The 22,575-nt window shown below is 40.4% G+C and overlaps 1 protein-coding gene across 3 annotated transcripts in view; it reads right to left on the bottom strand.

The window, feature by feature from the left end:
- TRIM44 (tripartite motif containing 44) overlaps positions 1–17,339 on the bottom strand; it is a 78,677-nt gene extending 61,338 nt beyond the window's left edge. Inside the window, exons 1-2 of one of the 3 annotated variants that reach the window (XM_036427098.2) lie at positions 16,499–17,335; positions 16,136–16,453 (exon numbers count right to left, since the gene is read on the bottom strand). In XM_036427098.2, coding sequence (XP_036282991.1) covers positions 16,136–16,453; positions 16,499–16,840 — 660 coding nt within the window. In that variant the 5' untranslated portion in view covers positions 16,841–17,335. Of the gene's footprint in view, positions 1–16,135 lie in introns of all 3 variants that reach the window. The other 2 variants (XM_036427097.2, XM_036427096.2) reach the window with 2 other exon arrangements.
- Positions 17,340–22,575: the final 5,236 nt, after the last annotated feature.

Below are 22,575 nucleotides of genomic sequence, written 5' to 3'. Positions count from 1 at the left end.
AAATGAAACAACTAAGGGGAGCTGTGTTGTCCCTCTTCCTCTTCTCTAAGGATAAAGAGGGCCGGGACACACATTGCCCAGTGACCTGGAATGAAAATTAAATGCAATGTGTACAGGCTGACTCGCTGCTTCATCTCAGTGCTCAGCTGTGCCGGTGCTCACTTAGGGCTGGGCTCTGCAAAAGAGATTTCCTTCTGAGATGTCTATTTAATGACCTAGTGATTTTTATTTTAAACTTCTACACACTAAATACTGAAGTATGTAATATAAAACATTCTTAGAAAAACAAACTCAAAGAAAATGCCCCGAAATATCATTGGCAATGGTATTACAGTGTGCTAGTTGAGTACAGGTATTTTCAGTCAGACATCAATGGTTTCACATTTGGGGTCTGCCATTAACTAGTTGACTAACCTCTGGCAAATTATTGACCTTCCCAAAACCTTCTCCTTCCATAAAATGGGGATAATGAATAGACCTATTTGGAGGCTTAATTGACACAGTGTTTGTAAAGGTATTAACACAGTATGTGGCACACAGTAAGTGCTCAATAAATGTCACTTACTACTACCGTTATTCCAATAAAAATGTAATGTAAGCCACAAATACAAGCCATGCATGTAATTTTAAGTTTTCTAGTAGCCACAAAAATAAAGTGAAATTAAGTTTAATATATTTAACTTAACTCAGTATATACAAAATATCATCATTGCAACATGCAATTTCAACGTGAGGTATTCAAATATTTTTTTTTCATACTAGGTCTTTGAAATCTAGAGTGTACTTCATACCTACAGCCCAATTCAACTTGGACTAGCCATATTCTGAGTGCTCCAAAGCCATATTTGGCTAGTGACTGCTGAATTAGCACAGATTTAGAGCATACTAGTAGAATCTAGAGCCAAAAATTCAAGTCCCAATTCTAGCACTAGTGCATGACCTTAGGCAAGTCACTTAGCCTCTCTCTTATCTGTAACATTAAGTTAAACACAATATCTAGTTCATAAAGGTTCTAGTAAGATTAAATTAGCTAATACTTATCAAGATGCTCAGAACAGACCCTGATACATGGTAAATGCAATAGATGTATGAGACTTTAAATTATTGTCTGTCTCCCTCACAATTTTTAAATTCCTGAAGGGTAAGCACCACATTTTTTTATCTCTGTATCTGTGCCCAGCATCAAGAAGGTATTTAAAAATGTCTGCTGAATAAAAGAATGAACATACAAACTTAAGACATTCATGTCCCAATAATAATACATGTATACAGCACAATCTAAAACCACATGAATTAGTTTTATTTTCTAATCTCAACTCCTCTAAGGGATAGGGTAGAATCATCACCCTCATTTTACTACCCTGTTTCCCCAAAAATAAGACAGTGTCTTATATTAATTTTTTCTCCAAAAGTTGCGCTAGGTCTTATTTTCAGGGGATGTCTTATCCTTCCATGCACTAGGTCTTATTTTCGGAGGATGTCTTATTTTCGAGGAAACACGGGTAGTGACAAAAATGAAACGTGAAGAAGTAAAAAGGTTACCATTTTTATGGAGCAGGGGGAACAATAAAGAAGTACAATATAAATAATATAAATATCTGTTCCTTAAAATTGTCCTCTGAATCGGTGATATTTGTCAAATATGCAGAACCAACTCCAATCCCTCCAAAACAGGAAATATGTACTTTGTAGATACCCATCATACAGATTAAAATAGACTACAGGCTAAATCTTTTTTCCCCATTTCCTTTCTCTCCCAAACCTATATAGAAACAATCTGATGTAAGGTGACTAAGGCAGATACCGCTTTAGATGTGCACTCCCACAGCTTAGTGGACATTCCCATTTCAGCCGTGGTCCTAAAATTTAATAATATGATATTTAAAATGATGATTTACAACTCTCCAAATTTCTTCTCCAATTTAAATCTTTAACTTCTGTGGCATCACAGTAGACAACTGGGAAAGGAATCTGGAGGTCACATACCAGAGAGTGGGGGAGACACAAAGAATCTAAAAACGGGTGAAGGGGACAGACACAACCTTGCATTTATGAGATGATCAGACAATAAAGCCCGTCTGGTGATACCATTCCTCTAACCTGTTTCTCATTGGCTGAACAAGCAGGTCACTTGTCCCTGGAAAGCTCTCTTCTCTCACATCCCAGCTGCCAGAGTCCATTTTAAGCTCCTCAGCAAGAACCCTGATATATTATGACTTTCCCCCTGGCTCTAGAGCACAGACAGGAATGTGTGAAACTGTGCCTTAAAAGATTCAGAAAGGAAACAGAACGATGAAGGAATCCCTAAGAAGCAGACAGCCTGTTTGCAGGCAGATGTGCCTTGTGCGGAGAGATAAGGGAACCCTTAGCCTTCTTTCATAAAAATACAGTGTGTCAGCAGAATCCTTTCTCCTTTTAACAAAGCATCAGCAGCACTGCCTGCCCAGGGGACAGAGAGGGGAGGTACAGAGACTCTTCCTTCAGGATATCCACCATTCCACCTCCCCACCCCACTCTCTTTGAAGATTCCTCTCAAAGCTCAATTGGGGTCTATACTGAGCCAGCTATACTCAGTCTCTACCTGGGTGGTGAAAAACCTTTCCCTGTGGCATTTTTTAGCCCATAAAATAAGCAATTGGTCAGAAGGGAGAGGCTCCCCTGGGCAGACCTCTTCCTGACAACTGCAGGGCCGGGCTAGAGTACAAATGGAGGACCCTGGCCCCCCCAGTCCACCATCTTTCTCTTTCCACACCCCAGTCCTTTCCCGAAGTCCTTTCCTTACGAAGCCTTAGACACATTCAAACTAGTACACTTACGTTCTGGGAACATCCCTCTCAAGTAGTTGTCCTTGACCACCCTGACCTTGGCTAGCACATATCAGGGGTGGGTCTAATGGCTTGATCCATCTTTGAGAGGATGAATTTAGAAAGAGGTTCTGCAGGTCCCGGAAGTAGGTTCAATGCAATTCATCAGGTAATTCTTAGATCCTTGGAATTCGGAGAGGGGTCTAGAAGGAGATGAATATGGCCAAAGAAGCGTCCTCTAAAGCATGGGACATAGGGAAGGGCAAAGGATTGTCTAGGTCTAAGGTGCTTTTGAGTAGAGTGCCCCAGGATGTTATCAGGTTTTAGTCAATTATTTGTTTGCAATAAGACAGAAGGGAATGGGAACAGGAGATTTTTCTTATACTTCCCTACCCTGGGGAAATAGAACAGCTGCCTCTGAAACCTGTGCTCAAACTGAGAAGATGACCAGAATAGTAACAAAAGGCAAGCTAATTCTAACCTTGTGCACATTTGGTTCCACAAATGGGCAGATTCTACTCTGTCAATTCTTGGGGCAGGTACTGTGAGAGGCAAAGAAATCCAATCCTCCTGATACTGGTCTTCTTCACCTCCATCCCACACAACGCATTCCAAGAACATGGAATTCAATGTGAGCACATCTTGTTTATGCACCTCTTTCCTCCCCTACAAGAGGGTAGAATAAAAAGAGACAAGTGCTATGTTGTGACACCCTGCCTACTCCTCAAGTCTGATCCATCGGTAGAGATGTGGGATGTGGGATGCTTCACAAAAGCCAGCTCTTAGGGATGAGTCATAACACCAAGAAAAAACAAAAATACATTATGTGTAAAGACATATTCTTTACTCTCTAATGCACTTTCATATGATTTTCTATTGATATTTCACAATAAACCTAAAAAGTATTATATTTTCACTTTATATTTGAGAAAATGGCTGGTAGAAATAAAAAAAAGAAAAAGAAATGCCTGCAGGAACACCCAAACTGCAGACACTCCTTCACTGGCATTTCATAGTAACAATACTTCTTAGTATATTCTCACTTCATAATGGAGGGAAATGGTTCTGTGGAAGGCAAATAATGTTCCCAAAATTATAGAGCTAGTAAACAACAAAACTAGGATTAGAAAGGTCCAAATGAGAAAGAGTAAAAATACAACAGAAGAGCTTGGCATCAAGAACACACAAGAAAATACCTACGGTTTTCCTATAAATAAGAAAAAGACAAATGGGCCCAAAAAAAAATCCCAACAAAGGGTATGAACATTATAGAAATGTCAAATGGCTAATAAACATATGAAAAGATGTTTTAAAAAGCTCAAATTACTTAATCAGCATATGTCTCATCCATTATATTGAAAATAGTTTTGATTTGATAATATCAAATGATGCCGGACTCTGGGGAAACTAGGGACTTTCATATGTTGCTGATATAAAATGATCAAGCTACTTTGAAGTCACATGCCTAGCAAATCCATTTCTCTCTTTTACCGTTTGAGAAATAATGTCACATGTGTCTAGAAGGCATGCACAAAAATATTTATTGCAGCACTGTTTATAATACTGAAAAATTGAAAACATTCTAAGTATCCATCAATAGCAGTTGATTTGCCCTAGCAGACTGGCTCAGTGAATAGAGTGCAGACCTGCAGATCGAAGGGTCCTGGGTTCAAGTCCTGTCAAGGGCATGCACCTTCCTAGACCGGAAGTTGCTGGCTTCTCCCTGACCCAGGCCCTGGCTGGGGCTCCTGCAAGAAGCAACTAATCCATGTGTTTTTCTCACATTGATATTTCTGTCTTTCCCTCTCTCTAAAAATCAATGAAAATATATCCTTGGGTGAGGATAATAGATAAAAAATAGGGGGTGGCTACATAAATTACAGAATTAACCAACTATAAAATATGATACAGCAAATCAAAATTAAGTAATCTCTATGTATCTGAATATGAGACAAGACATAATGTTGAATTAAACTTGCAAAATGCTATGTTCATTTTTTATAAAAACACAAAACTCTTATTTTCTATGGGTGAAGTATATATGTATGTAAAAAAATTAAAAGAGCAATGATTTGAGGGAATGGTATCAGAAATAGTAGTAGGAAGAGGGAGGAGAAAAGGAAGGACAAACCTACAGCTTCTTCGAGTGCTTTGCCCAAGTATAAATACTGTGACTCTATTCCATTTGCACTGGAATACATATGAACCAGCAGGTACTAGAAAGAGAGAGAGTTCTTTACCTGGTGTTCATGTATGGATTTCAGGCAGTTTGAAATCCCCAAAACTATATGCAAAATGTGAAATGTACATGCACTTTTCTAGGAAAAGGGATTTAGCTTTCCTTAGAGTCCCCCAAAAGTTTAACCTTCCCATAGTGAAAGGAATATTGCACATGCCAAAACCGGTTTGGCTCAGTGGTAGAGCGTCGGTCTGCGGACTGAAAGGTCCCAGGTTCGATTCCAGTCAAGGGCATGTACATTGGTTGTGGGCACATCCCCGGTAGTGGGTGTGCAAGAGGCAGCTATGTTTTTCTCTCATCGACGTTTCTAGCTCTCTATCCCTCTCTCCTCCTCTCTGTAAAAAATCAGTAAAATATATACTTTTTTTTTTAAAGAAAAGAAAGGAATATTGCACAAAGAGAAAGGAGATCCAAGTTCTATTCCTGGTTCCTCCACTAACTGCTATGTGAGCTTGGATGAGTCACTTTATATCTCTGGGTTTGTTTCTCCAACTGTAAATGAGGGGAAGGGGACAAATCAGAACCTAGGTATACACAGCCTGCAGCCTACAGGACTGTTAGGCCTTCAGAGTGTTGTCCCACACAGTATAATGGGAATTTTTAAATTAGTTGCTGATTTAAAAATCAGGAGATATTACATAACAATAAAATGTTCTAGCTTCTTTTGAAAATCTGAGGTATGATTGTACTGGGCTCCCATTCCCACATAGCAGCAATTAGCTGAAGCTGAACAGCAACTATCACTTTAGCCCAGACAAGCGCTCTCCAATTTGTCATGGTTACCCTGGCTTGCTTCTCTCATTTACATTACCTTCTCCTCCCTGCAGACATCTGAAGTTGCTATCCCTGGGAGCAACTTTCTCTGAAGGTTTTTTGTTTGTTTTACCTTTATAGGTCCTTGTTTGAACACCAAGAAAGTTGAGATGTCTTGCTTCACAGAGGATTAGAATATCTCACACAAACACATATCTATTTATTCACCCCAAAATAAAGAAATAAAATAGCTCATTCTAATGTAAACATCCTTTGAAAATAGGTGAGGGGCAGAAACAAAGGTGCAATATGGTAGGTAAACACGGCATAAGAACAAGCATTATTTCTTGACAACCAGTCTCTGTACTATTATGGGAGTCAGTCGAGTGCCAATAACCATCTGGGCACCAAAAGAAAAGTCTTGTGTCAGTAGAAATGTAACTGTAAGTCACTTAAATATCCTTAAATGGCTCCTAAGTATTGAATCAATATTACAAAGATTCAGAGGATGTTAAGTTCAGAAAGAATATTGGCTGCCTGTTTTGTGTTTTTCTATCCCACTGGCCTTATGTTGGTACCATACTTAAAAAAAATTAACCCAACTTTCTGTCATTTTTATAAATAGGTTTTGTTTCAGAGAAATAGTCGAAAAGGATTGTGAGACAATATATCAGAAGTCCCCCTAAGGAATCAAATAATAAGCTTATTTCATCTCACATCTTCTATACTCATTGTTTCCTCCACTGGGACTATTATGCACTCAGATCTTCCCATCACTGGCTCTAACTATAACCAGGTCACTTCCTCAAAAAAGTCCTTCTCAGATCTTAAACAACCTCGTACTAATTTCCCCATCCCAGCCACTCTCTTTCCTTAATCTAGTTTGTTATTCATAATACTTATCCTTATTTGAAATATTATTTATTACCTAACTTGCTTACACCTATTTTACTCATGTAATATAAACTCCATGAGACCTGGGACTTAGGATTGTTCATTGTTAAATTCCATACTGCCCAAAGTACTTCACATAATTGAATAAATAAATCAAAGTATTGTAAAAACAATTATTGCACTAAATTCAAATAATATATAAGAATATCTTAATACTCTACTTCAAAGAATTGTGGTAAAATTTAATGAGCTAATATGTAGAAAGTTTACAGTACAGAACCTGGCACATAATACATTTTCAATAATTGTACATTTTTCAATAATACATTGTTATTGTAATTGTTATTATTAATTGAATAACAATATGTTGAGTGACTGTCTACTAAATACCAACTACTGCTCTATAGAAGTGTTGAATGGAAAAAAATAAACAAAACAATCTATTACAATCAAAATATTCTATAAAATTTCCAGAAAGAAAATTTCAGATAGAAGGAACAGACTAGTTTTAGAATATTCAAAAAGTGTGTATACATTAAAAGCCTTCATACATCAGGAGTGTGTGTGTGTGTGTGTACAATTTAGAGAGGTTAAATGTAAGTCGAAATAACTAAGAATAGAGGGAAAATGGGATGGTGGAAAGAGCATGTATTTGGGGATCAGACCTAGATTCATATCCTAGTCCTTCCACTTATTAGCTAAGTGACCATCTGCAAATCTTAACCTCTTTAAATATCCATTTCCTCATCTGTAAATGAGAATCATAATAACAATGTTGACTGTGGGAACTTTATTGAGATCAAATGAAAAAAATAAATGAAAAGCACCTGACCTAAAAACACTCAATAACTGTTATCACTACTACTAGAGGCCTGGTGCACGAATTCATGCACAGGTGGGGTCCCTCGACCTGGCTGGCAATTGGGGCCAATCATCTCGCCCAGTCCCAATCAGGACAGATCGTGGCCAGTTGGCCAGGGAAAAGAACTGCAGGGGGTTGGCTGGCCATGGGAAGTTGGCTGTGGGAATGCACTGACCACCAGGGAAAGCTCCTGCATTGAAGGTCTACCCTCTGGTGTTCAGTGCGCATCATAGTGACTAGTTAACCAACCGTTCAGTCAACCTGTTGTAAAGTTACTTAGGCTCTATATATATATATGTGTGTGTGTGTGTGTATATATATATATATATATATGTATATATATATATATATATATATATATATATATATATATATAGAGAGAGAGAGAGAGAGAGAGAGAGAGAGAGAGAGAGAGAGAGAGAGAGAGAGGGAGAGGGAGATTTTCATTTTTGGGATCTCAAAATTCAACAGCAAACAAGAGTTTTCTGACTCTTAGTTTTATAACCTCAGTTAAAGGTTAGCATTTTCACTCTTCACACACATTAAATCAGAGTTTACTACTCAACACAGGTTACATCCCACCAGGGTTCACACAGACCCAAAGTACAGAGTGGAGAACAGTAGGGATGCCTTTAACATTTCTCCCCATGATTGCCTAAGGAAAGAAAATGGAGGCTATTTTCTAACCAGAACGTAAAGGGAATATTGCCCCTGCCTCCCCTCTGCTTCTATAAAAATTTCCAGCAGTTCAGAATGTAAAACAGAATTTAAAGAGGACAGCCAGCAAGACTTGTGAACCTAAAATTAGGCTTACCAGCTGTGTTTTGGTTAGCTAGTGCATGAGGCACCAGCAGGACACTGAAATATACAGCAGCCTCTTCTCTGAAGACCAGTTTTTCACCAGCCTATCTGCCCACCAGAGTAGAGAAGGCAGAAGGAGCAGAAGGAGAGGGGGCTGAATAGCTTTCACCCAAAGAAACTCAGTATCCAAAACTTCTATTGCTGCCAGACTAACTGGTCTGGCATTGAACTCAGAATAGAACCTCAGATGGCTCTCTAACAGTAATAAGAATAAGAGCCACCAACTGCTGAGGGCTTATTATATCACAAACATTGTGCTCTTCACATGTATGATCATGTTTGTCCATGACTATATAACCAATGAAGAGAAACAATTTTGGTACTCATGTTACATATGAAGAAACTATGATTCTGAGAGTGAATTATCCAACATGACATGGCTAATAAGTCTCAGAATAGGACTCAAACCCACAGACTGCAAAGTAGCTAACTGAAACAAGACTTGTGGATCATTCATATTCATTCTCCCATTCCTTAGTAACAGAACACAGCTTTTAGCTAGGCCTGGAGAAAAGATTGTTTCCCAGCTCCCCTTGCAACTAGATAAGGCAATCTTCATTTTCCTATGCCTGCTATTCTGAACTTTAATGTGCTGGCTGGTCCCCCAGCAACCATCTTATGTAATAAAGAGGTAATATGCAAATTGACCATCACACCCTCACAAGATGGCTGCCTAAGACCAGATCAGCAGGAGGGTTAGTGAGGAACAACCAAATAACTGAACAGTAGGCTGCATGGTGCAACCAGGCTGGTGGGGGGGCTGTGAGGGGTGACCAGGCTAGTGGGGGTAGGGCAGTTGGGGGTGACCAGGCAGGAATGGGGGGCAGTAAGGGGTAACCAGGCCAATGAGGGGGGGGGGCAGTTAGGAGTGACCAGGCCGGCAGGGAGGATGCAGTTGGGGGCAACCTCGCCAGCAGCAGGGGCAGTTAGGGGTAACCAGGCTAGCAGGGGAAGCAGTTAGGGGTGATCAGGCCGGCATGCAGAGGTAGTGAGGGGCAATCAGGTCAGCAGAGGAGGCAGTTAGGGGCAACCAGGCAAGCAGGCAGGTGAGCGATTAGGAGCCAGAAGTCCAGGATTGTGAGAGGAATGTAAAACGCCAGTTTAGGTGCGATGCCAAGGATCTAGCCTTAACCAGTTGGACAGCCCCTGAGGGGTCCTGGATTGGAGAAGGTGTAGGCTGGGTTGAGGGGACCCCACAATGCACAATTTTGTGCACAGGTCCTCTAGTTACATCATAAGGATGGCAGACCTGGAAAGAGCCTAAATTCTTCATAACCTCATCGTTCCTACATACCAGCTTTAGACTGTCTCCATCCAGGCTTCTTTTACACAAGAGAGAAATAAGCATCTTGTTTGAGTTGCTGTTATTTTGGATTTTTCCAAATTATTTCATTATTTTAGATGCAGTTGAACTTAACGTAAGCATTTACATACTAAATCATAATGTAATACTGTCTCTTTGATGCCCTGGAAATAGGTAGATTATACTTCATAGCATAAATGTACCAAATATTTCATATATATCTACTATCCAACAGGTCCTGGGAACAGGTGCTGGGAGCACAAAGATGGATAACATATAGCCCTAACCCTAGCAGAGTTTATCACCCACACAGGAAAGATAGTATACTGCATTTAGTGCTACAATAAATGCATACCAGCTGTTGTTATGGGAACACAGAAGAAGGTTACCTAATAGTCTGTATCTACTAGTAAAATCCTATCTTTGAAGAAGCACCTCCAACACCATCACCTCCAAGAAATCTTTCCTGATTCCATGCCTCCAGCAGAAATGAATTTCTCTGAGTTTACATAACATACTGTTTGTATCCTTCCTATAGGGCTATGTATAAGGTTTCTGATGTCAGGAACCGCTTAATATTATTCTCAATAGGTCATACATCTCACCATAGTACTAAAAATTATTCTAATAAATAAAATTAACTTAAAAATATCAGTCTTTGACACTAAGTTAACTATCATGCTATAGTTTCAACATATTACATACAATGAATGTTTTTCTCTAATATTCGATTTAAATTAAAAGCAGATTACTCTGCTACCTGCCAAAAATCTAGCTAGACACATCTAAAATGAGTTTTATAATTAAATATTCAACAAGAATAATCTAGCACATAATAATGTACATCAGAGTCATTGTCCATACAGTTATTTGCCATAAATTATGGATTGAGCCTTTAGTATATTTGGAGAATTATGTTTGGTTGGTTGGTTTCATTTAATTCTCGATTCATTTTTGATACCTGAAAAGGGCATCAATGTTGATTTTTTCCCCCCAATGCCATGCTGACTTGATCCCAATCATACTGATACACATATGCCAAAGACAAAAACACACACCAGGGCCAGAGTTCTGTGTTTCTCTCATTCCATTCTCATCTCTATTCCACATATCAAGACTAAAGGTTTTGTGCTATCCATTCTTCATGGCCACAAGATTCTGATACAGAAGTCATCAGAGCAAAAATTAGTAAAATTCTAATGAAGTCTATAGTTTTGCTAGTAATACTGTTTTAATGGTAAGATAAGCAGAGTATAGGAAGCAGCTTTTGAACTTGGAACATTACAGATTGAAAGAAACTGTGCTGAGCATTTATTTGATTAGGAGTTGAAAGTTAGGCAGGTGAGCAGAAGGAAACTGAAAGCAAAGCCTGTGACATTTGAGACATTTAAATAAGACCCTTTCCATATAGATTTGGAATCTTCCCACCCCTGCCAAAAGGTAAAGGCAAACCAAAGTAAACTTCTCACTACCTGACCCTCCAAAGGGGACTGTGGGAGTTTTGCCTTGGAGTTGAACAAAATGGGTTGGGGGCGGGTGGCTTGGGTTGGGATGAAAGAAAATTCTTCAGGAGGCTGTAAACTTTGGAAGACACTTCCTGAAAATTTGGTCTCAAGCAATTTAGTTTAAGGGGGCTCTAAAGAAGTTATACTTTCAAGTGTTAGCAGAAACAAATTGAAATCCTCCTTCAAATACAGTTTCATGACAAGACTTGGGAAATCCTGACAAAAAATTTTTTAAAGGCAATGAGAAGCTATGCTGTCAAACATAATGAACAAAAAACAATAAACAAAAACACCATCAAAAACAATAACAGAGAGAGATCTAAAAAGTCTTCGCCTACTGAAAACATCACATGAACACGCTGACTTTATTCTTAAAGAAATAAAGATAGCTGCAGTATAAACAAAAGATAATAGGATATAATTCACATATTTATACTAATACATCTGGAAATTTAGATAGAATAAACAACTTTTGGGAAAATAACATTAAAATTGACCTAAGGAACAGACAACTTGGGCAGAACTATAACCATTAAATGGAATCATAGCCAAAAATACTATACAAAACAAAACAAAACAAAATTCTTTCTCCTGTCCTTCCCTCTCTCTCTCCCCTTCCCCAAACCCTCTGTCTTTTCAAGTCCAGAAAAGGCTTCCATGGTCATTCTTTATGTAACAAGACTCAAACCCATAGACTGCAAAGTAGCCAACTATCAATCATTCTAGGGAGAAATATTCCAATCTTATACAAACACTTCCAGAGCATTAAAAGAGAAAGAAAAAGAAAACGTGAGAAGCAAACAACTTAACTCATAGTATGCAGCCAACATAATCTGGATAGTAAAATCTCACGAGGACAGTAAAAGAAACTTGAGTAAATTTCTCCCACAAATATAAATTAAAAACCTACACAAATTATTAATAAACCAAACTCAAAAATTTAAGGACACTTCATCATGACCAAGTTGATTTTGCCCTAGAAACACAAGTTTAAGTTAATTGTACAATAATAATGACACAAAGGGATAAAAATAAGACCATATACTAATATATGCATATACTGGTATTTGCTAAAAGAAGGACTTGAAAGATAAAGCAAACACTTTAATGAAAGTAGGAAACCAGGTGAAAGGGGCAAATGTGAAAGATAGGTTTTTAAGACATGTAAATATATTACTGATTTTTAAATTTATTAGTAAATTGGTTAATGTAATTAAAGTGTAAAATCACATGTATACCTAATAGATACAGAAAAAATATTTGATAAAACTTAGAGTCCAGTCAGTATTAAAGAAAACTCTTTAATAAATTAGAACTAGAAGGGAACTTTCTTAATCTGGAAAAATATATATGTAAACAAAAAACAAACAAACAACTATCACATTACTTGTGAAATGTAATGATCCCTCAATTAGGAACAAAGTCAGAATAACCACTATCTCTTATATTAAACATTATACTTGAGGTCTTATCTGTGCCAATAAGGCAAGAAAAAATAACAAGTATATGGATTAAAAAGAAATAAAAACTGTCCCTCTTTGCAAATAACATTATCATCTAAATAGAATGAACCTATAGATTAATTACTATAATATATAAGGGAATTTAAGAAGATACCTTAATATAAAGATAAATATATGAAAGTCATACTCCTATATACAATTAGAAAACAAAAATTAAAAACTTTTTTTTGCAATTCTATAAAATTATAAGTAACCAGAAATATTTTTCTCAATGATGTAGAAGATCTTTCCCCCCAAAATTGTAAAACTTTATTGTAAGGCAATAAAAATACTTAAATAAATAGATTAGAAAACATGTAATGATATTAATTCTTCATGTATTGGTTTATAAATTAAATATGATACAGAAAACATTCTGCAGGCTTATTTATATAACTTTATAGTGTGAGTCTAAGAAATGTAAATGGCCAGACTGGATAAGCCACTCGCCAAGAAGAACAAAGTGGAAGAACTTCCTCTACCACATATTAATGCATGGTACAAAGTAACCATTGCAGATCAGTGTAGAAAGGATAAGCTTTTCAATAAATGCTGCTAGAGCAGCTGGCTATCTATATGTGGGAGAGGAGAATGAAATTGAGCCCCTACCTCCACTTCACAAAAATCAATACTAAGTTGAACAAAGCACAAAAAGCACTAACAATAAAGGAAATTATTGATAAAAATTCCATTACATTAAAATAAAGGACTTGATTCAAGGCGCAAATTTTTAAAAAGAAAAAGAGAAAACAGAGTATATAAGAAGATACTTGGAATCCATATATATAATAAACAACAAAGAAGTCAGAAATATTAATAAATATGTAAAACTTCTATAAATTAATGAGAAAAAGCTTGATAAACGAATAGAAATGACCTGAATGGACACTTCAAAAGAATACAAGATATTTAGTCATCAGTGGCCAGAGGAATGCAAATTTAAACCACAAGAAGATATTACATATCCACAAGATTGACAAAAATTAAAAATTCTGTAATAGCAACTGTTCCTGAGGATACAGAGCAAGATCTCTCGCCGAGACTGGTTTGGCTCAATGGATAGAGCGTCAGCTTGGGGACTGAGGGGTCCCGGGTTTGATTCCTGTCATAGGGCATGTACCTTGGTTGCGGGCATATCCCCAGTGGGGGGTGTGCAAGAGGCAGCTGATCGATGACTCTCTCTCATCGGTGTTTCTAACTATCTCTCTCCCTTCCTCTCTGTACAAAATCAATAAAATATATTAAAAAAAAAAAAAAAAAGATCTCTCAAGCACTCTTCATGGCAATGCAAATTAGTACAACCACTTTGGAAACTATTTGGCAGCATCTAGTAATGTTAAAGACTAGAGGCCCAGTGCATGGATTCGTGCACCAGTGGGTCCCTCAGCCTGGCCTGCAGGGATTGGGCCGAAACCAGCAGCCTGACATCCCCCAAGATGTCCTGGATTGCAAGAGGGCACAGGCCAGGCCAAGAGACCCCACTGGTGCACAAATTCATGCACTGGGCCTCTAATATGCAAATAAGATATTTGGTTAGTCTCTTCCCTCCCTCCCCTTCCCCTCTTCCCTCTGAGATTCATTATCTGTTCCATGTTTCCATGCCTATGCATTGAGCATCTTCCCCCTGGTGGTCAGTGTGCATCATAGCTACCAGTGGAACAATTGCTTAGCCTTTATTCATAGTCTATGACCCAATAATCACAGTCTTAAGTTTATATTTCACTTAAATGTATGTAGATGTGCACTGGGAGACATGAACAAGATTGTTTATACCAATATTTATAACTGCCAGAAGCTCTGGAAATCAAATGTTCGTTGTTATTATTTTTAAAATACATTTTTAATGATTTCAGAGAGGAAGGAAGAGGGGGAAATAGAGAGAGAGAAACATCAAAGAGATGGGCACACTCCACACTAAGGATTCAGCCCCACAAGCTGGGCATGTGCCTTCACTGGGAATCCAATCATGACCTCCTGATTCATAGGTTCATATTCAACCACTGAGCCATGCCAGCTGGGCTCAAATATTTATTATTGACAGAATAGGTAACTTGTGGCATATTCATAAAATGAAATTCTATACAACTATGAAAATGGGCAAACCACAGTCACCTACTAGATGAATCTTACAAACACAATAACATATTATACCAACTGTGCCAAGTCCAAGTAAGTTTAGGAATGCATACATATGTGGTAAAAGTATAAAAATAAGCAAGGAAATTATCACTGGAAAAGTCAGGATAATGGTTACTTAAGTGAAGGAAAGTGGTTACAACTGGAAAAGGGCACAGGGCTTTAACACTGCTAATATTCTATTTCTTAATCTGAGTGTATTTTTTACATATTTTGAGTGTGCGTTTTATAATGAATAAGGAAAATTTTAATGCAAGGATTTTCATTATCAAGGTATTTGTTATCTCAGTGCCAGCAGTGTGACTTATGGAATCAAAAGTCATCATAAGATGACAGCATTCACTAATGAACTAATCACTTAATAAACTGATCACTCCAGCCCTGGCAGGGTAGCAGTGTTGGTCAGTGTGTGGCTGGATACACCATGGTTTTGAGTTCCATCTGCAGTCAGGGCACATACATCAACCAATGAATGAATGGGTGAGTAAGTAGAACAACAAATTGATGTTTCTCTCCCTTCTCTCTTGCTCAATCAATCAATCAATAAACTAATCACTCCATTCAAACATTCCTCCCTGGTTAATGCCCGTAGTTTCATTGATTGTATACATCACAATATAAATAAAAGGAAAGTCATTTGCAAATTCACCCATTCAGCAAGTATTTATTAATGTCCATACTTTCCAAACACTATTCTAGGGGCTCAGAAAGGCCTTCTTACAAAAGATGGAGGACCGAAGGCCCCCATTCCCATCCCAATTTTGCCTCCAACCTTTCATCCTCTCTTCCAAACAAGTATCAAACACGAAGAGCCCAGAAGGAACTCAGGACACACGCGAAGTGATTATCAAAACCCCAACCTTGGGCAGTTTTGACACTACTTGCTAGGATTTCATTTGGCAAAATTCAAGAGCCCTAAGTCAAGGCACCAGTCTCAACAACAGTGATGCTATGGGAACAGGCTTACGTGGGGTCAACACTCCCAACACATGCTTTTTACCTGGGAATCCAGAGACCAGAGAACTTCCAATTTCCCAGAAACTGTCTACTAGATTTTGTGAGGACATGTTATTTTTCTTTATTTTTCCAAAACTCTCATCTGATTCCCTAATAAGTTCCATCAACAAGGCAAATAAGCTCCCAGCTACGCCCAGCAAGCTGAAGGGGAAACGTTGTAGGGACACGATCGAAGGGAATGTGGCCCCAATGACACCACCTGAGCTGAAGCCAAGGTACCCTGACCTCCGGGCCTCTGCTCCGAATGCCCAATACTCACCCTGAGCTCTTCGAAGGCTTCGTCCAGGGTGGAGAGCTGGTGGCCCTGGTGGGCCCCGATGACGGGACACAGGACGCAGATGAGCTGCTTGTCTTCCTGGCAGTAGGTGCTCAGATCCAGCCCGTGGTCCGGACATCTCCTCTGGGCCACTCTCTCTGCCTCCATCTCGATATCTGGGTCAAATTCACTCTCTGCCTCGGTTTCCCCATCCGCCTCCGATTCCCCGTCGTCACGGTTGTCCTCCTCCTCCGCCTCGCTCTCTTGCTCGTCCTCCATGTCCTCCTCGCTGTCGTCTTCGCTCTCTTCCTCCTCGCTCTCCTCGCTTTCTTCCTCCGAGATCTCGCTCTCCTCTTCTTCTTCTTCTTCTTCGGAGTCACTGTCCCCCTGGGACTCGCTCTCCTCCCCGGCCTGGCTCTCTAGGTCGCCCTCCTCCTCCTCCACCTTGGCCTGCACAGCGGCCTTGCCATCGTCGCCATGGCCTTCCCCGGGGCCTCGGGGGGCCCAGGCCGGGGCGGCACCGTGCACGTACCGGGCCAGGTGGTGGCCGGGGAACTGGAGCCGGTGGCCCTCGGCGTGGCGGCGGCAGTAGCAGAAGCCGCATTCCCGGCACACTTCCTCGGCGCCCGGCGCCTCGTCGGGCTCACACTGGTCACACGTGCCGTCGTGCGGCAGCTCCTCGAAGGCCGCGCCCACTCCAGAGGCCATGCGGGAGCGGTGACAGGGCCAGGCCTGGCCCACCACCCCACCCCCCGGAGATGGCCGCTTGGCTCGGGCTATGGCTCCTCACGTCGTCCTCCTCCTCCGGGCAGATGGCCGATCCGGTGCCAGGGAGGCGCTGGCCGCCTGGGCCGCGTGGGATCTGGGAGAGGGGCTGGGGCTGGGGCGCTGCTGCCGCCAGCTCCGGGCAGCCCGGCCAGCCGAGGAGCAGAGGGCCTGCCCGCCCGCCCCGGCCCCGGCGCCCCCTGCGCTTCCTCGGGGCACAGGCACTTCCGGTGCAGCGGCCCGAGTGAGCCCCTGATGGCCCCCGCGCTGCCCGCTTGGTCTCTCACTGATCCGAGATCACGGAGCCGTGCCACCCCGGTTCCACTTTCCGTGTCCCCGTCAGGCGGCCTCCTTTCACTTCCTGAGTCATTTAAAGTGGCAATGGCCCTTTCCTGCGGTGCCCGCGGGGGCTCCGCAGCCCCGGAAGGAGGGGGAGGATGGAGGAGGCCTTCCTCACTTCCCAAGCTTGGGCCCCGCCTCCCCCTGAGTTTCTCTCTGGAGCTGTCAAGGGATTTGGATTTGCCAAGCCCACCCGGCAGGTGTGCTTGTCTATTTCAGTCTGGCTCCTTCCCAAGTGTCCCTGACCTCCCCAGTCCCCGCTGCTGCCTGCAAGGGAAGGTGTCAGGGCAGAGCATTGCTGCCCAGGACCTGGCCGCCTGGGTGTCCAGGGGACCCTGGGAAGGGTCCTGTTTGCTCTCCCAGGCCTGGGGATTCTCAGTCAGCCTAAGCAAACAGACATTGTCATCCAAGACTGTTTGCATTCCTGCCTCCTAGGGGCTCAGAACCTAGAGGGAGGCAACCTTTGTGCATTTTTCTGAGAGCCTGCCTTGGGTTTGGCTGAGATGTCAGATGAGGTAGGTGGAGAGACAGCATTTATCAAATGAGAGTTCCAGTGGGCACACTGGGTTCCAAAGAGAGGAAGGGGACTGTTATTTATTAACCCATACTAAAGTGCCAAGAATTGGGCTAGCTCTTTCTGTGGCTCTTTACGAGCTGGTTTTGAAAGATCCACGGCCCAAGGGCCCCCAGATCCTGATACTACAACCTGCTGGTTTTGTGACCATGGAGATTTCGTTGATCTTTCTGTTTTCTGCTTTTAACAACGTATATATGTGAAGCGGAAATAATGATAATACCTATGTCATGGGACTGTTTCGTGGAAGAAATGTAAAGGTACCGGCCTTATAGAAGTATTCACTACATTTAAACTATTATTATTGGCACAAATTATATTTATTGGACATTGTGACCCTTTAAAAGGATTTTAAACATATTTTTAACACATTGAGGATTTTTGGCTGGCTGCCTGTAGTGTAATCAACCCCCCATCTCTTCACCATATCTATGACTCTCCAGTCATTGAAGAGCTTTTGTTTCATATTTGGGAGGGGAAAAGGACATTTTTATCTAGTCCAAGGAGAGGCCAAGGTGTGGTAGAGAAGAATGGAGGGGGATGGAGTGATGTCTGTTTTCCATTGACGCCCTTGCAAATTTTGAGCTCCAATTTCCAGATGCAAGGGGAGAAGATGGGGTAAAACACATTTCAGATAATTTTAATGTCTCCACATATAATGTATGCTTACTCTCTATGCAGCTTTTGTCAGAGATTTACTTTTTATAAATATTTGGCTTTTGAACCTCAGAACAATTCTATAGAATGTTGGAAGTCAGAAGGTTTGTTTTGTTTTGTTTTGTTTTTTTGTTTTTTTTCCAATTGAATACTCATTTCTATTTATTTCCAGTTCACTTCTCTGGAAATTATTTCTGTAGCACATTCAAAACAGGGTTAATGCACCATTCTGGGGGGAAAAAATCAAATGTCAACTCAAATATCAACAGTAGTATACTTAGAGAATAGTGTTTCTTTTTTAAAAAATATATTTTATTTATTTTTTTACAGAGAGGAAGGGAGAGGGATAGAGAATTAGAAACACAGATGAGAGAGAAACATCGATCAACTGCCTCCCGCACACCCCCCACTGGAAATATGCCCACAACCAAGGTACATGCCCTTGACCAAAATCGAACCTGGGACCCCTCAGTCCGCAGGCCGAAGCTCTATCCACTGAGCCAAACCAGTTTCGGCTTCTTGCTTTCTAACCAAGCAAGAAGCACTGTTCTCTAAGTCTTCTAATTTCAACTCTCCAGGCTTAGAAGGAAATACCTTTTACAAGCATAATGTTATCACATTTAGAAAATATTTTTTCACTGAAAAATAATTTTCAGTGTCTTAAAAGAACATGTTTTATGTGTATGTCCAAGATCTAGGTGGGAACAGAGGGGTGTCTTTTTGTTGTTATTATTTGTTCTAAATTTTACCACCTTAGTTCAGTATCTGACACTGCACAATCCTTTCTTGAGCCTTCTGATAAGAGAGTCTTAGAGGCAGAGTTTGATGGAACTCTTAAAAAGTTATGGCCCTAGCTGGTTTGGCTCAGTGGATAGAGCATCAGCCTGTGAACTGAAGGGTCTCAGGTTTGATTCTTGTCAAGGGCACATGCCTATGTTGCTGATCCCCAGTAGGGGACATGCAGGAGGCAACCAATCAATGATTCTCTCTCATCATCATTGATGTTTATATCTCTCTTTCCCTCTCCCTTCCTCTCTGAAATGAATTTTTAAAAAATGTTTTTTAAAAAGTTATGGTAATGAGGTATGGCAGACTCAATGAGACAGACCTTCTGTAACCCTCTGCACAGAAATCAGAACAGTCTGATTCCCCAGGAATTGGAATCTTTGGGAGCATTCAGAGATAGAAACCTTGTTATATTAATCTGTATTGCATAGAAAATCACCTCAAAACATAGCAGCTTAAGACAATAAGTATTTATTATGTCACACTTTCTATGAGCCAGGAATATAGGAATGGCTTAGTTGGGTGGTCTAACTCAGGGTCTCTCAAAAGATTTCAGTGAAGACATTTGCTGCAGATATAGTCATTGAAGGCATGACCTGTGGGATTTGCTTTTTCAGTAAAGATATAGTCCATTGAAGGCGTGACATGTAGGATTTGCTTCTAAGGTAGCTCACTTGCATGGCTGTTGACAGGAAACTCACCACTTTCTATTGGGCTGCTTTAGACATGGCAGATGAATTCTCCCAAAGGAACTGATCCAAGAGAGAGCAAGGTGGAAGATGCAATGTCTTTTATTACCTAAGCTCAGAACCTTCACGCCATCACTTCCAACATAGTCTATTAGTTACAGAGATCAACTCTATTCATTAGGAAAGGGTCCTACACAAGGGTATGATTACCAAAAGGTGAGGATCTTTGGGGCCATCTTTTTTCTTTAAGATTTTTAGGGGAGGGGGGAAGGAGAGAGAGAGAGAGAGAGAAAGAGAGAGAGAGAGATTAATTGGTTTCCTCCTGAACAACCTCCTTTACCCCACCAAGGATGGGTCCTGTAACCCAGGCATGTATCCTGAACAGGAATCAAACTAGTGATCTTTTGGTGCATGGAACAATGCCCAACCAACTGAGCCACACTGGCCAGGGCATCTTTGGGGCCATCTTTGAGGGTGGCTACCATATTTTTTTCCTTTTGCCCCCAAAGATTCACATCTCCCTCAAATGTAAAATACATCTACTTCCTCCAAAGATCCCCAAAGTCTCAAACCATAACCTTAAAGTCCAGAATCGTATCTAAATCAGGCCCAGGTGTGGATGAGACTTCTAGATATAGTCTTAAATGCAGCTCCTTGAGTCTAGTTCCTCTCCATATCAATATTTGTTTTCCTCCTCACTCCCAACACACAATGATGGGAGAAGCTTAGGATAACTGGTACAGATACTCCTGTTTAAAAGGAGAAAAGACACAGAGGAGTTCACTGGTCCACAATAATCCTAAAATTCAGTTGAACACATGTTAGAAGCTCCTCAAATTAGGACCCAATTCTACCTCTGCCTAGGAATGATTTTTCATGGCTTTGACTTCCCCTTTAAGATCTTGATTCCACTTTCTGAGGCATCCTTTCTTTTCTAAGAAAAGTAGCCCATGTTTGCAGCTGTGTAACTTGTCAGTCTGCTGTCTACCAGTAGAATTTAGGTGCTTTCATGACCCCTTTTAGTTTTATACTGTCTCCGTTCCATTATAGTCCATGCTGGCAATGTTTCTGCTAATATAATTTCCTTTAAAGATGTTGTGAGTCTCCTATGAATCTAATTGGGGCACCACTTCATTGGACAAAAATCATACCCACAGATCCCTTCAAGAGAAGCCCTTTTCTATTCCAGAGCATCCCTCTACTGCAACTGCTGAAGCACAACACTAATAAACTTCTTTGAGGCCTTATAATTCATCTGAATAATTCTCTGAATCACCACTATAGATCGTTTGGAGGTATGAACAAAGGGTTTTTACAGCCACAGTCTCAGCTTCATCACTTGATGATATTTTTCTTGTAGTGTCCTGGAGTTTATTTTTGACTGGAAGCCATTTCTTCATTTTAGCATTATTTGCCATCTAGAGAAGATGGGAATATTCAAATCTAGCAAGTTCTGGACCTAAAAAAAAAAAAAAAAAAAAAAAAAAAAAAAAAAGTCCTTCTTTAGATTATTTCTCTCTTCTCACATTTTGCAATAATCAGGAATTTCAACACTCTACCTGGCAATGTACTTAGCTAGAACATCCAATTAATTAGGCACATTTTCTACTGTGTATAGGTGGCAGTGTTGCTAAACTTTCTGACACTGCAAAACAAGGACCCATTCTCCAGTTTCCAATAAAACATTTCTAATTTCCTCTTCAGCCTTAATCTATGGTCCCTCAAAAGCCACCCCCATTCTTCTAACAGTTTCTTCAAGACTCTTCAGGCTTTCACTAAAACTCTTTTCCAAGGCCTTCCAATTTCTCCAACTGCCCAGTTCCAAAGCCACTCTACTATTATGAAGTTTTGTTATGGAAGCACCTTGCTCTTTAGAGTAAAATATGTATTAGTAGTCTATGAATGAATAATAAATTATCTTCAAAACTTGGAATCCTTTTGAAGGCAGACCCCCACACTTGACATTGGCATTCTCTTCTCATTGTGGTGAGCAATAGCCATTAGGCATCTCCAAGATGGTCAGCAGACAGTAGATGTGAAGGACAGGGCAGTTTGCATTTGAGACTGTTTTGTGAGTGCATTTGGTACTTTGAGAATTAAAGGGAGTATTCCTGGTGTCTCCTAATTATGTGGGTGATAGCTCTTGAGTTATTAGACATTTAAACTCTCTCCACATGAGGAAAACCACTTTCAGAGGTGAAAAAAAAAAGTATTAGATGTCAGCCAACCAGAGGTGGCTGAATTGGGATTAAAACTCACATCTGTCTGACTCCATCTTTAATCATATTCACCTGCAGTATTATTGGTGATACCCCTAACTTGCCTAACTGCTTCCTAATAACCTTACCTGTCTTTTCCTTCCAGCTGTGAAATCAATTTCTGTCTCCTTAACCTGTTCCAAAGAGACAAACTGAATTTAGTAAGATTCATAACATAGTGCATTTAATTTCAGAAAAACCTCTAAAAGTTGAGAACAGAACATGGTGAAATTTCTAAGTCCACTGCTTTAGGGGAGGTATTTGTACCCCATGTGCTGGTCCCATTCTTAGGTAATTAGACTGTCACTTCAGTGACTGATTTCCTTCTCCCTGCCCCAAGCTCCCGAAATCACCTAAAGCTGTTATCATATTAGC

The sequence above is a fragment of the Pipistrellus kuhlii genome, unplaced genomic scaffold (assembly GCF_014108245.1).
Source record: "Pipistrellus kuhlii isolate mPipKuh1 unplaced genomic scaffold, mPipKuh1.p scaffold_m20_p_9, whole genome shotgun sequence".
Taxonomy (NCBI): domain Eukaryota; kingdom Metazoa; phylum Chordata; class Mammalia; order Chiroptera; family Vespertilionidae; genus Pipistrellus; species Pipistrellus kuhlii.
The sequence above is the reverse complement of the archived record's forward strand: the minus strand, read 5'-3'. Positions and strand labels throughout refer to the sequence as shown.